We start from the raw sequence: 14,800 nt of genomic DNA on the forward strand, positions 1-14,800 counted from the left end.
CTGCGTCAGGCTCCATGCTCAGTGGGGAGTCTGCTTGGGTTTCTCTCTCTCTCTCCCTCTCCCTCTGCGTCTCCCCTCCACTCACACTCTCTCTAAAAGAAAAAAAATCAGGTAAGATTGAGGAGAGAGGAGAGTTGGTTTGTAGGTGACCCTTTGGAAAAGTTCACATCTTTTCAGTTATTTTCTTGCAGATTCTGCACTGGCTCCTCTTTTGGCACGGTCCAAGCACCCGAAGCCTTCTACCTGCTCGTTAGGCGCCCTCCCCACCCCCACCAGGTCTTTTTCCTGAGCTCCATTCAGCTCTGTTTCTGGGGGGCTTCCCCTCTTGGTTATGCCCCACAGCCTTTCTAAACATTACATCAGCCCTAGAAGTGCTTCAGAATACATGTGGCTACCATTATCCCTAGTGATGTCAGTCCTTTTGTTTTAAAGCCCAAACTGACTTTGAACTAATGATGAATCATCATTAATCAGACCACATTATGTTCTGTTTAGGGCTAAAAATGAACTGTGAGATGAAGAGATGAGCGTTCTGACAACTCAGGTGCCTTAGAATGGTCCTGAGGAACATTTTCAACACCAGCTGGACATGGTGAATGCATCATGTCCCAAGATGGTCACATTAATCCATTTGTCATTTATTTGCAACAAATGTGTTCTAAGAACCTTCCAAATCACCAAGTACATGAATGTCAGTGTAAAATAGAGCAATTAGAAAATGTTTTCCCAAGAAGGTTATGCTATTATGCAAGCTTTTCCAGTGGGCAGGCAATGTGTAGAAAACCCTGCTTTATTTTTTTACTGTAGCACAAGCCGTGGGTTCCATGGACTACAGCAGTCAGCCAAGCTCAGTCAGCAAGCCTGTCACTCTGACCCTGACCCCTTCAGTCCTTGGGCTTGCTGCCTTTCTAGCAGATACCGTCCTTGGGTGTGTGCACACAAGGCATTTCCCCCTGGCGGTGAGCAGGTCTCCACTCACTCACACTTTTCAATGTGATTTTCTTTGAGAACTTCCTCAGTTCAAGGGGAAGCTTAACTAATCTACTGTTTTTTCTCTTTGGGGTTTTTTTGTTGTTGTTTATTTTTTTAAGATTTTATTTATTTGACAGAGAGAGGGAACACAAGCAGAGGGAGTGGGAGAGGGAGAAACAGGTTTCCCGCCGAGCAGGGAGCCCAAACCAGGGCTCGATCCCAGAACCCCGGGGTCGTAACCTGAGCTGAGGGCAGACGCTTCACAGACTGAGCCACCCAGGCATCCCCTTTTTCACCTTTTTTGCTTAATTGATTTTATGCAAGGGAAAATGATTGAACAACATAGACCTTCTAGGAAAGTATAATTCAGTTCTCCAGTGAGTGTCTTGGCTCCTGCTTCCCACACGCACATAGAATGCTCAGAGGGAGTCCCAGCCTTTCATCTTCAAGTTAGACGCTGTGAAACCAGGACATACTCTGTTACCACAAATGAGCTACCCCGCAGCACGCTGAAGTTTGCCCAGTGGGAAGCTTGTCCCTGGGGGCTCCCACATCTCCACTCGGAACACTCCTGTGCCTCCCGCGGGATCTGCCCTCTGTGTGCCCCCGTCACCTACGATGACACCTGGGGTATACTCTGTGCCAGGCTCTTTTCAGAACTCTTCATACACAAACATGTTGAACCCTCACTACATAGTCGGGTGAGTCCGGTCCTCCTGAACAGGTGAAGACTCACCAGTTACGGGCCACTCAGCCTGGATAGGCGGCCGCAGCAGTTCGGGCCCCCTCCCCAGAAAGGGCAGGAGTGTGGCACCCACCTCACGGCAGCGGAGCCAAACACGAGCACCCGGCCGCAGAGATTGCCCTGCAGAGGGTTGGCTGTGCCCACATTCCTGCTGCCGTTGGCTTGGCGCAGTGCAGCTCAGGCGCCACCCATCACCGGAGCGTTTATTGGCTCTGTCCTATGTCTGTTTCCACCGGGAGATCTTTACTGTGATCCACCTCTCAGGTACTAAGGAACATGGCAGAGTTTATGATGACTTGAGAGAATCAGTCACCTTTAGCAGGGGAAAAGTTTGTTGGGCCAAAAAGGTGATCATAAGGTGATTTATTCAACTATTCACATCATATTAAGTTCTAATAATTGAGTCCTATGTTATGTGTGTCATGATGATAAATTTCAGATCAGTTGGTTTTGCTGAAGTCAATTCCCTGACTTTTCTCTGAATTCCTGTTTGTTCAGATCACAAGGTTTACATCTGGCACAAACGTAGCGAACTGCCAATCGCGGAGCTGACAGGGCACACACGCACAGTGAACTGTGTGAGCTGGAACCCACAGATCCCATCCATGATGGCCAGCGCCTCAGACGATGGCACTGTTAGAATATGGGGACCAGCACCTTTTATAGACCACCAGAATATCGAAGGTAACACCACCGCACACCATCCCTGTGTTTCCTCCTGGTGACACCTGGCCCAGCAGTACTTGGAAGTGTGGGATAGAGTTCGTTTCCTCCCTCTTTTAGAGACTGTGTACTTTCTCTCCTCAGAAGGAGTTTCAGTAACCTGAGATACAGGTGTGTGTGTGTGTGGTTGTGTGTCTGTGGTACACGCATGTGTGCACATGTGTGACACTGGGGAGCACGAAGGGGAGCACGCTACCGCATTTATAGCTGTGTAGCTGTTTAGTTTTTTCAGTTCGACAAATCTTGAAAGTCTTGCTTCGTGATGCAAGAAGCATTTTCTACTTTCACACCCATAAGAACTAGTTAATATTCTAAAATTTGAACAACTTCAGAACGATTTGCTCTTACGAATAAGTCCCTGTAACACAGTGTGGTTCCCTGTGCACCGGGCATGACCAGGAGAGAGAAGGACACCGCTATCTGCCCTGCGCCTCAGGGCCAGGCAGCGTGTCCAGCCAGCTGGCACACCGTCATCACAGCCCTGTGACAGCAGGGTCCTCCCCTGTTTCCGTGGGGGAGAAGACAGAGGCACAGACCGGGTGGAAGGGTTTTTTCCCTTGAGGACATGGCTCAGTTGAGCTAGACAGCAGCGCTGGAGAGAAGACTCCATGAGAGCTCATACGGGAAGGATGTGCTGCTCTTCTTTCAAACAGAGCAAACGAAATGTTTGGTTTCCTTAGAAGGAAGCGAGTCACCCAGAAAACAGATGAAGAGGCTTTTGTTCCCCGCGTGTCCCACCTAGATGTCAGCAAGAAGGAGCACCCACGGTCTGGTGAGCGTGCCAGGCCGGAAGAGGATGTGGGTGAGACTGAGACCCGCTGCATACATGTGCAGAGCGCGTCTGCGCGTCCCCACGGAACCAGCCCGTGTGCCTCTGGGACCGTCGCTGGAACCAAGACCCTCTGGACGACTGGTGTTTTACAGATCCATAACCATGATTCTAGTTGCTTCTCTCGTTTTATCAGTCATTTGGAAGTTTGTTCTTCAAGGAGCCATGTTCGATTTGGAGACACAGAGAAACATTAGGTAGATAAAGAATTTCCTGGTAAGCAGGTACACCTCAGACCCAGCTCAGAGACGATGCCTGTGCTGCCCCACCATTGGGTGGAGCAAGTGGCTGTGGACACCGAGGCAGCAGGGGAGCCAGAGCTGGGCCTCATGGGGTCCGCTCCACCGCCACGGCCCTGCCTTGTGTTCTGGCAGCGCAGGTGCAGCCCCAGGAATACATTCACAGATACCTGAAACAGGAGGACAGTTTCTGTAAAACTTAGGTATTTGGCTATATGCCTTTTATGTAGGTATCTTCTGGGTTCTTTCCCCTATTTGAATTTTTTTTTTAAACTAATTAAAGTAATACCTGTTTGGAATAGAAATTTTGGAAAACATAGATGAGGCTGAAGAAAATGACATTCAAAAATCATGACACCCTAGCATACTGTAAGTCATTTAAGCAAAAATATTTGACTCCCATTTCAAAAACGAACTTGCTGACCTTTCATTCTAACAGTAGAGTTCCATACATTGTTGTTTAAGGAGAGTGTCAAGTAGGTTAGGACTAAGCAGGCCAACGCTGCAACACGGATCTTCAGATCAATACGCCAAGTGAAAGACACTGGACACAGAAGACCACTTAGTGCAGCCCCATTTCTGTGAAATGAGTGGGCAGGTCCGTGGAGACTGAAAGTAGCCCAGTGGGGTGCTGAGGGCTGGGTGCTGGCATTTGTGTGTGACTGCCGACAAGTGATGAGATGGTTGGCCAGCCCGGGACTGTGCCTGGTACAACCGCTAAACTGTATCCAGGAGGCTTGTTGACCCATTCCCAAAAACAGACAGTTGGAAGATAGCACAGAATTCGGGCTGAGTGAGTGAAGCACACGGTCCCAGATGCCCTCCTACCTTGGACCGCCAGGTCGTCCCCCCTCTCTTATTTTGTCATCTATTCAGAAAGATTTCCTGTTCCACAGAACTACTTGAAAGTTCATTTTTAAAGTATGAGATTCTAATTTGATTATTCACTTGGGTTCTCCAGTAATCAAAGTAATGAATTTAGACTATAATATATAGGCTAAGACACGACACAGACACATTGTTCTAAAGATGATGATGGAAATAACCAAGAACTTGGCTGTGGTGTGATTGTTCTCAGTGGTAGTACGTTTTGTAATATCATGATGCTGATATTAAAACTTTCTAACTGATGACTTTTTTCTTCCCCTCCCCTCTTCTCCCCTCCCCACCCCCCCCCCCCCGAAACACATTTCATCCCGTCTTCATTCAGAGGAATGCAGTAGCATGGATAGTTGATGGCGAATGTGGAGCAGACGACTTCTGTTTAACTTAAAATTAGTCGTATTTTAATGGCTTGGGATTTGGTGCAAACAAACATGATTGATAGCTGGACAGACATGCTCGTCATGAAAAAAGAACCATTTCTGAAGCCCGATTGGGGCCAAACATTTACACCTTGCTTCATAGTAACCAGTTGAGATGAAGCACGTCGTTAGAACGTTGTTGGACACCATGTTGAATTATCCCCCCATCGGTTGTGAAGAACTGTGCTACATTCAGGCTTACCCATTGAACTCAGTATATATATTTTTTTCCCTCCTGCCTTTTGTCTGGTGGGATACCATTCTTGTTGCTCTTCTGTGTAATGAAGTTTAAATGCTTGTTTGGAAAACTTTATTTAACAGTTTAGAAGGCTTGATAGAAGGAGTGCATTAGTCTGAAGAGTATACATTGGATAGGAAAGAATTTCCTTCTTTTGTTTCTCCAAAATCTTTCCGCCTTATTTAGCTTGAGATCTTTGCAGCTTGGTTCATGGATTCTAGCCTTGCCCGTTGCGCAGTATATACTGATCCAGATGATAAACCAGTGAACTATGTCAAAAGCACTCTCAATATTACATTTGACAAAAAGTTTTGTACTTTTCACATAGCTTGTTGCCCCGTAAAAGGGTTAACAGCACAATTTTTTAAAAATAAATTAAGAAGTATTTATAGGATTAAAGTGACTTCATTTGTATACATTTGGAATCTAAACCAGCTTCAAAAAGTTTCCTCTCTGATTTAGATATGCAGTATAACTGATGCTCTTCTGGAATCCCATGTGAGACTTGCCCAGAAACAGTGCTTGAAGGACATTGCCCAGGAAATCCAGAGTCCTGCCGTGAAGGTGTCCCCCCTTTTGTTTTATTCCTGATGGAACATCAGTACCTGATGTTGAAGAAATTCAAGATTCAAAAAGAGAATTTTAAATCTCTACCAACAGGAGAAATCAGGAGTCAGCTTAGGTTCGCAGCAAAGCCCGCTCCAAGCTGTTCCTGGCTTGGGAACGTGTTCTGGTGCGATCCCACGGGAGAGAGGAGATGAGGCGTAACCATTGGGGAAGTTCATAGTCTCCTTGAGTTTGTCAGAAGGATTCAGCAGGTTCCAGATGGACCCAAACTGGGTTTAAAACCTCACAGTCCTTGATCTTAATGGCCCTTGACGTTCTGACCTGTAGAGATATATAAATTGACAGATTGCTCCTTCTCCGTTTTCCCGATATTGCCATACCGAGCCTCATTCAAACTGGTGCTGTGGGTAGTCCTTGCCTCCCATCCCCCTTCAGTTTAAAGAACGGTCTCCTTCGAGGAAAAGCACTTTGAATCTTGAGGATTTCACATTTAGAATAAGCCAAAAGCCTGATGTTCACATTGTGCTTTTAAACCCCATTAACAGCAGAATGCAGCTGACTTGGTCTCCTTCCAGACTCCCTCCCCTTCTCTGCAGAGGCTCGGGGAAGGGGGGGACCACAGCTTTTAACGCTGGGAGGAGGAGTGGGAGTACCCCCGAGATCAGATTCTGGTGAAGAAAAGGGCTTATACTAAGTCCCTTTTGGGGTCCAGCCACGCCTGCAGTCTGTCCAGCACGAGGAAAGGCTTGGGTGTCAGGAACCCTCCTATGGGCACGGGGCAGGGCCAGCCCCAGGGACAGGCGGGCAAGTCAAGGAGGGGAGAAGAAAGACAACCACAATTGGCCTTAAATAGCACGGATTCTCCCAAAAGCTCATAGTAAGAGAAAGTGACAGACCGTGGTCGGCAGATTATTTTATCAAATTGGTATGTAAAAGATTTCTTTAAGCTCCATTTTGCAGAGACCACCACTTAGAGAATCAAGAATTCCTGTTTTGATACTTCTGAGTTACAAATAACTATATGTTACAGTTTATCTGGTACTTCACTTTTCTTAACTCAAATTACTTTTTACTTTGAGCTTGAATAAAAGTCTTCATTGGTAACTGTATATAAGTAAGTGGCAACTTCTCTTTACCTCAGTGCAGTTAAACCCACTCGTGTTTTCGGTGAGTCCCCAAACCCCGAAGCCATCCCTGCAGCCCAGTCGCTATAGCAAGGTGGGCACCAGCAGTGGGCAGAGCCAGTGCAGCATGCCTGGGGCCCCACGGACGCTCCCCGAGACTGCTGCCTACTCAGGGCCAGCCTGGCTTCCATTCTGGCCTGGGCTTCCCCCAGCCAGCCCCACGTCAGAGTTTTTCTGTTAAAAACACTGTAAAAAACAAAACCACAAAACAGTGGCATAGAGGTGAGGCACACTGCAGAGAGTGTAATTCCTTGCCGTGGGGTGACGAGGGTGCAGGGACCCTCAGAGTGGCCAGGGAAGAGCACGTCCCGGGCTGGCCGAGGCAGTGGGCCCCCCAGGGCTGTGTGGGGACCATGCTAAGTGAGGTCACGGGGCAGAGACCTAGGACTGCCTGACAGTGCTGTAGGCTGGAGGGCGAGGACGCAGGCCGGCCAGCACAGGAGGCTAACAAATGTATAAACTGAAAAGTACCAATACTTTTTGCACATAGATCAAAACAGTGGAGAATTTGGGCTCCAAAAATCAGGTTAGTAGGCTCATTTCCATGTGCTTAAAAATGTTTTTGTTGTCGTTCATTGATTGAGGGCTGGAGCAAGTATGAAATTAAATGTCTTTTTCTGCCAAACAATCAGTTATGACTAGTACAGCGTCGGACTTGAGCAGGACTGGGCCAGGGAGGTGATGAAGAGCCAGGGGTGAGGGTCCAGTGTGGGCAGGGGACCGACATAGCTTCCCTAATGGGCTCCGTTTCTGCTACTGCCCTAGGCCAGGCCAACGTGTCCTATAAAACCAGGTAAGTCGTCTCAGAAGAGGAAACTGGCAGGCGTCCCAACAGAGGGGCCCGTTTTAGTGGGTGGGAGAACAGATGGGTCCCCGAGCTCTAAATCCGGCTAGTTGAAAGGAAGGGAAAAGGTCCCAGGTGTGGTCTGTGTTTTCATCCGTACCCACCCCCAGAGAGAGCGGTTTCTGGTTTGGGGCGTGTTCTCCCTCCAGAACTGCGTTCTGCGACATTAATAGAAAACCCTTCTTTCCCACCCCTCCCCATCTTGAAATTTTCTTTTTTAGGCTCTTGTTTCCTGCACACGAACTGACCCTATCACCTCTGCTCAGTGCTAAATAGACTGCACATCTCTTGAAAGGGCGCTCTGTGTGTCCGTTTCTTTGACAGCAGAAGAGTGGCTGCTTTTGAATGGGGAGGAAAGAAGACCTTTTTCTTAATCTCCTTTGTGTCCCAGCTCTACAATGTACCAACATCCCGGTTTAATTTTCCACTAGCCTCTCATTTAGGCTTCAGCAGCTCTCTCTTGGCCTTACTCTCCAAATTACCACTTGCATTTTCAAAACTATATCTGATTTCCTACAAACGGCTAACTTTAAAAGAAGAGGTGAATCTGCATTATTTACACTTAGACACTTTCTAAAAACAGGGTGAATTGAAATTTCCAGTGTTGTTAAGCTATTGTTACAGTAGCTGCCCTATATAGTTGCAGAAACAAAAACTATAAAAACCCATCCCCTGTCTATTTAATCCAGATAGGCTGGATTTAATGAAACTAATAGTATAAAAATGTGTGTGTGTGTGTGTGTGTGTGTGTGTGTGTGTGTGTCGTGTGTCCGTGTGGGAGAGAGAGCGTACTTAAGTCATCAAAAGTCCTAGAAACCACTTTCTGGGTTCTTGTCAATTTTACTAGTCTCATGCACATGTGAAGTACCCTCTCTCGAGTTTAGGGTCTGCTTAATACTGCTCTATTTTTATAAGATTGAGATGTGTCCCCATCTTTGACTCAAGCATTTTCATTATCAGGGTCAATGTGCTAAAACCGAATTGTAACATTTTTAGGCACAGATGGAAAAAACCTGTCATTGGCTCCTTGAAAACGTGTGTGTGTGTGTGTGGCGAGGGGACAGACCCACAGACGCATGTTTGTACTTACAAACCAAGCTGGAGAGATCAAGAAAAGAACTTACGTGCTGATCTCGAGATGCCTAAACTGTCCAGATTTCCATGGCGTTGTGGTGGAACTAGCTGACACTTAGAGCTTTTGGTCTGTAATAACTATTTGCTATGGATGGATTCAGTGTTTCAGAGAATTATGTTCTTAAATTTGGGGGGTTCTGGTATTTTTGTTTCTTGTTTTTTTTTTTTAACTGCCTTTCAGATTATATTTAGTAGTTTAAATTTCTTCGCTTTATTATTTCATTAAAGCATAAAAACTTCAGGTCTCTGATATTTATTTTCACTTGTTCTACTAATTATTTACAAAACACCCTGTTAACTTTTATTTTATAAATGTGTAGTACATTAAACGTCTTTAAAATTTTGTTCAATTGAAACTCCATTAACTTTGATTTGCTTTACTGGGATTTTTTTTTTTAAATACACCTTTTCCATGTCCATGCGTCGCACTTACCCAATTGTTTGTATCCCCTTCAGTCCAATAAACAGAATGAGTAAGACCTTGCGCTGAGCGTCCTTGTTTCCTTCCAACCTCAAATGGCTGATTGGCTGAATCTGACGCCCACATACCTACCTGTGTTCTCCACTTCATCTCTTCACCTGTTGCAGTGTCTTTTTCGAAGAGCAGTTGTGTCAAGGGCGCCTGACTGGCTCAGTCGGTGGAATGTGTGACTCAGTCCTTGGGGTCGTGGGTTCGACCCCCATGTTGGGTGTAGAGATTACTAAAAAATTTTGAAAAAAATAAAGGGCAATTGTGCAATCATGGATTACTTGAGGAGAATTCAGAGAACACTTGGATTTTACTTATATTTTGAAGAATTATTTATTCAGAGGGAGAGCAAGCACCGGGGGTTGGGGCAGAGGGAGAGGGAATCCCAAGCACACTCCCCACTGAGCATAGAGCCTGATGTGGGGCTCGATCTCACAACTCTGAGATCACAGTCTGAGCGAAATCAAGAGTCGGGTGCCCAACTGAGCCACCCAGGTACCCCAGGATCCTGACTATAAAGGAATTACGTGCCTGCCCCATTTTGCTCAAAAATATTACTGTATCTAACACCACATGTTAGGAATTGCATATGTTGATTAATAGAGAAAATATACTTTCAGTTTGAAATTAAAATCTCTTTCCTAATAATTATATAACCATTTTTAAGATTTTATTTGGGAGCGTGTGCAGGAGCAGGGGAGAGGGACAGAGAGGGAGAAGCAGACCCCGCCAAGCAGGGAGCCAGACCTTGGGCTCGATTCCAGGACTCCGGGATCATGACCTGAGCGGAAGGCAGACACTGAACCGCCTGAACCCCCAGATGCCCTGTTGCATAGTTATTGAGAGATCTCCGTGGAAAGAGCCACCCAGGTGACTCGGCTGCCTAAGTGTCCAACTCCTGATTTCAGAGTTGTGAGTTCAAGCCCTACTTTGGGCTCTGCACTGGGCATGGAGCCTGTTTAATTAATACGAAAAGATCTTGGAGAAAGCATTGCGTATATACAAACCCACAGCACATTTGTGTTTATGAGAAAAGGGAAAGAAAAGCAGTCATCCCGTTGGGGAGAGTTCTTGCAGAAGTGAGCTTGAGGAGGCTTCCCGCAAGCAGCAGAGTCCTGCCCGGAAGGACGTTCCCCGTGAAGAGCCCATGCCGGGCCGGGAGTTGGGAGTCTGCAGCGTCCGGAGGAACAGGTGGGAGAAGTCTTTCCACTTGTTTTCTTTAAAAACAGCTCTACTCTGCGGACTTGGACGTGCAAGACTATTCATCTACACTAAGCTCTCCTGCCAGACCCCAGGACCTGGGATGCAGAATTTTCCAGCCTTAACAAATCCCAGAGTTGGGGCCTATGTTTGGGACAGGGGGGTGAATCTCAAGCAGACGCCATACTCAGCATGGAGCCTGACATGAGGCTCTCACAGCCTTGAGATCACGACATGAGCCGCCATCCAGAGTCAGATGCTTAACCACTGAACCACCCAGGTGCCCCCGTAGCTGTATTTTAAGACACAAGTCCGCTCCTCCAACTTAAAAGTGGATGATTTTTGGTTACATCATTTAATGATGTCTTGGTTTTCCAAAAACTTAAAACTTAAGGAAGGCTTTTTTTTTTTTTTTTTTTTTTGAATAAGATTTTATTTGAGAGACAGAGTATGAACAGGCGGGGGCAGAGGGAGCAGGAGAAGCAGTCTTCTTGAAGAGCAGAGAGCTAGACCTGGGACTCGATCCCAGGACCCATGACCCGAGCCGAAGGCAGATGCGTCACAGCCTGAGCCTCCTAGGCGCCCCTTCCTGGTGGGTTCTGAGCCACAGGACTGTGCTCTACTCCTCAGCCAGGAGCCCAGGAGTTAAAAGCAGGCAGGCATCAGGAGGGACTAGGCACAGCACACGTGTCTGGCCGTGGAGGAGTATGATGTACACCACGGTTTGCCTTGGCATCCTGGGTGCTCACCTCGGGCCAGTTGCTGCTTAGCTGCGTAGGGCAGACACTCCGACTCCAACTTTACAGAGGGCAGTGGACTGAAATAAAGCAACTGGTCTGGGGGTGCCTGAGCGTCACTGACCACGATGGTGAACTTCCCTTGGTCACAGCCAGTCACCTCAAGCTAAAAACTGATCAAACTTGTCCAAGATGGAGAAGGGCCCACTTTACCAATCCTACTTAACTGCATAGATCAGAGAAGAAAAGGACACTTGAAATGGTATCGAGAACTTTGCCCACATGATGCAAACAATCAATAAAACAGACTCACAGAGCTCTATAGAGGAAAGCCCCCACAATAAATTGGAATATCTTCGAATTGTTTTGTGAATATTAAGAGTAGTGGTTAAAATCGTGGTTTTGGAGTCCTTGGGCGCAACTCAATCCTCTCATTTGACGCAAAGCTCCGGGCATGTTCCTCCACCTGCCAGAGCCAGGTGTCCGCGTCCACAGCGGCAGCTGATGGCACTGGATGATGCGGTCTGTGGCCTCAGAGGACACGCGGTAAATCAGCAAATGAGTTTTGAAGACCAACTGAATCCAGAATATGGGGGCTTCTACCACTTGACGGCTAGGTCACACAACCTGGTTTCTGCAAGACTGCAAGGAAACCAGAGGTAGCCCAGCACATGCAGGGACGTTAGCCAGATGAAACAGACTCGTCCAGGTCCCAGGCACAACCAACCAACCACTGAGCCAAGGGGGATATGTGAGCACCACCTGCGGGCTCAGTCCTACGAATCAGCAGTCTATGTGCAGTGTTGCTGTTGGTACCATGGTCATGTGTTTCAAGGACCCTTGTCTTACAGAGATGCGTACAAAAATATGACAATATTGCAGGTGTGATGACGTCAACCTCAGGGTAGATCACAGATAAACCAAGGATAAACTGGTAAGAGCAAAAGGACCAAGCACCATTAATGAGTCCTATTACTGTCTCAGTGGAGCCTCATGTGGCCCAGCCCTGCCCCACAAGCCTCCTTGAGGAGAGGACACACCCCTTCTCGGAGAGCTGCTGGGTGCAGCTTTGCTGGGTGCAGCTTCGCACAGGCCGTGCCTGCCCTCTCTGACACAGGTTCCTCCCATCAGCGGTAAGATCAGCCCTCCAAGGAGATTCATTCCTCATCTGACTTGATTCCACATCACATCCTCACTGAGAGATTATCAATTTCCATGTATTGAGCTGTGAAAACAGACAAAGGAAGGACTCAGGCTCCCTTCCCGAAGCTCAAGTGTCAAACCCTCGCCCCAAAAGCGTGTGGTCCCCTGAGCAGCCGACAGGGGACGAGATCGGGTCCCCTGATCAGTCACAGAGGGGAGGCACCTTCCTGCGTCATGTGGACTCCTACCATGCCCTCTCAAGGTCATGCACACAGGAGTCCCGGTGGGAGTGGGACCTTGTCTGCCCAGTGGACATTCTGATGAGGTGCTAACATTCATTGGGACCTGGTGCAGATGACAGGACTGCTTGGTCACAGGTCCCCAAGGAAGAGTCGTGCCGGACCATGGTTACCAGCCTCCAGAGCAGCGACTGATCACAAAAAGCTCTTACTACAGGCTTGAAAGAGCAGCCCAATGCGGGACTGAGTACCCCGTGAACAACCCCCGGGACAGCAATAGTCTAACATCTCATGTGATAACCACAGATCACGGTGCCAACCCTTCAGCTGGGAATGACCTTCATTTGGGAATTCAGCTACTTCAGGACCAAAGATATTTAACTAAAGCGAAACACGTTGACCATGGACTCCTAGAACTTTCACAAGAGGCTTGGCTGAAAAGCACAGGCCTCACTGACTCTGGAAGCCACAGGAGCCCACTCAGCACAAGCTCCAGGGGCCTGTGTCCCGATGGTCCTTCCACTCGCTCGCTGGCAGGAGCTGCAAGCCAGGCAAAAACCTGCCCGGCATCTTGTCACCACCATGATTCTGCTTTCCGTCACAAGGCAGCAGGCGCACTGGTTTCCAATCCTGGCCGCATAGGTCTCAGTGGGACTATCTTGAGCACAACGGGGGCCCGAACTGTGGCGCTCCACCGTGCCTTCCTTCCTTCCCAGACATACTTCTTGCCGGAGGAGCCATGGAACCATACTGTCAGACCCTTTTGTTTGTCCAGTAGTCACTCAGGGCCTCTGTGTGGGAGCCATGGGGTCAGGTGGTGGCAGCGGGAGGAGACTCCCGACCACAAATGCTGACCTCGCAGAGGACATGCTAGGTGCCAGCAAAGTCAGGTCCATGGGAGGCATCCTCAGCTCTCAGCTGCAGAGAATGACCTTGGGAGAGGAAGCAGGTTCAGACTACCGGTCTTGTTGCCTACGAGGCAGTAAAACTGCTGGAGGGGCTGCTGGGCTTGGAGGAGCAGGCCGTGTCCCCAGTCTGGTTTCCTCAGCACTTGGCAAGGACAGGGACAGAGGAACAGGATGCAATGCAGGTGCAGAGGTTGCAGGCAGGAGCACCCTGTGGGTGCTGGGTCCTGCCCGCACAGAGATCCCAAGGACATGTCCAGCCTCCCTTCCCTCTAAGCAGCAGTGAGACGGAAGGAACGGGAAGGTCTCGGCAGGGCTCCCCTCAAGGGAAAGCACAGAGCATGAATCCCTGGCACCTTAATCCCAGCTCTTGAAGTCCGTGCTTCTCCCCTCTTTTCATCATTTATACAGGCACCCCGAGAAAATACAAACACTAGTCACCCCATCTCCTGGCTTTGATGCAGACGAGCAATTCAAGATCGGGGACTTTGTCCCTTTTCAACCACAGTCTGCGTTTCAGAACAGCGGACAGCCCAGGCTCGCCACTTACGTGGCTTTCCACTCGCATCCTAGAAGACTCTCCAGGGAAGAGCAAACCCTCCACCACCTTCGGCAGCTTGCATGGACCTGTCTCTCGGCTCTTGGGATTGAAGTCCCCCCATGGCTTCATGGCTTCAAAACCCTGAGCAGGGCCTTGCGGGCACTGGAAAAGGGGGAAAAAGCCAGTGAGAGGTTGGTTTGTTTTGGGTTTTTTAAGGCACAAGAAGTTGGCTCTGAAGGAAAAGGTAAGGAAGTCATCCCCACCCCCCCGCCCAGTCACTTCCATGTTATAGCTGCTTGGCTCTGGGCATCAGCTATACCCATCACCAGGAGGGGCTTAAGGCCCTGGAGGCCGACAGCCACAGTTTCCCTCATCTACCAGTCCCCATTCTGCCACATGCGGCCAGCTGCTGGGCCCTGCTATCCAGGGAGTCAGGCTAATCAGTCTTGGGACTTCTGCCCAGGCCGTTCAGAGTCCTGGACAGAAAGGACACGTGGCGTCTGACCTCTTGGTGACCCCACACCTTGCATAGCTGCCCACTTCTGCCCGGACATGGGCAACTCCCTCGGATTCTGCCGTGACACAGCTGTGTTTGACCTCGAGGCCAGGGCTCCAGATGGCGACACCAGGGCAAGAAGCAGGACCGAGAATCAATAGCTGGGTCACGTTGCCCAGCAAACAGAGCCCAAGAGCTCAACACTCACGCCAAGCCCAAGAGCAGGCCCGGCTCCAGGGAACAGAGTTTGGCTGGGGAGCTCCACGTCCGCGAGACGGCCTGTCCCTGGTC

At 48.7% G+C, this 14,800-nt stretch overlaps 1 protein-coding gene across 4 annotated transcripts in view; it reads left to right on the forward strand.

The window, feature by feature from the left end:
• WDR26 (WD repeat domain 26) overlaps window positions 1-5,449 on the forward strand; it is a 39,595-nt gene extending 34,146 nt beyond the window's left edge. For 2 of the 4 annotated variants that reach the window (XM_032319094.1, XM_032319095.1), the window contains exons 13-14: window positions 2,216-2,401; window positions 3,183-4,261. In XM_032319094.1, coding sequence (XP_032174985.1) covers window positions 2,216-2,401; window positions 3,183-3,466 — 470 coding nt within the window. In that variant the 3' untranslated portion in view covers window positions 3,467-4,261. Of the gene's footprint in view, window positions 1-2,215; window positions 2,402-3,182; window positions 4,262-4,718 lie in introns of those variants that run through there. The other 2 variants (XM_032319096.1, XM_032319097.1) reach the window with 1 other exon arrangement.
• The last annotated feature ends 9,351 nt before the right edge of the window (window positions 5,450-14,800 follow it).

Source organism: Mustela erminea, chromosome 17 (genome assembly GCF_009829155.1).
Source record: "Mustela erminea isolate mMusErm1 chromosome 17, mMusErm1.Pri, whole genome shotgun sequence".
In the NCBI taxonomy this organism is placed as follows: Eukaryota; Metazoa; Chordata; class Mammalia; order Carnivora; family Mustelidae; genus Mustela; species Mustela erminea.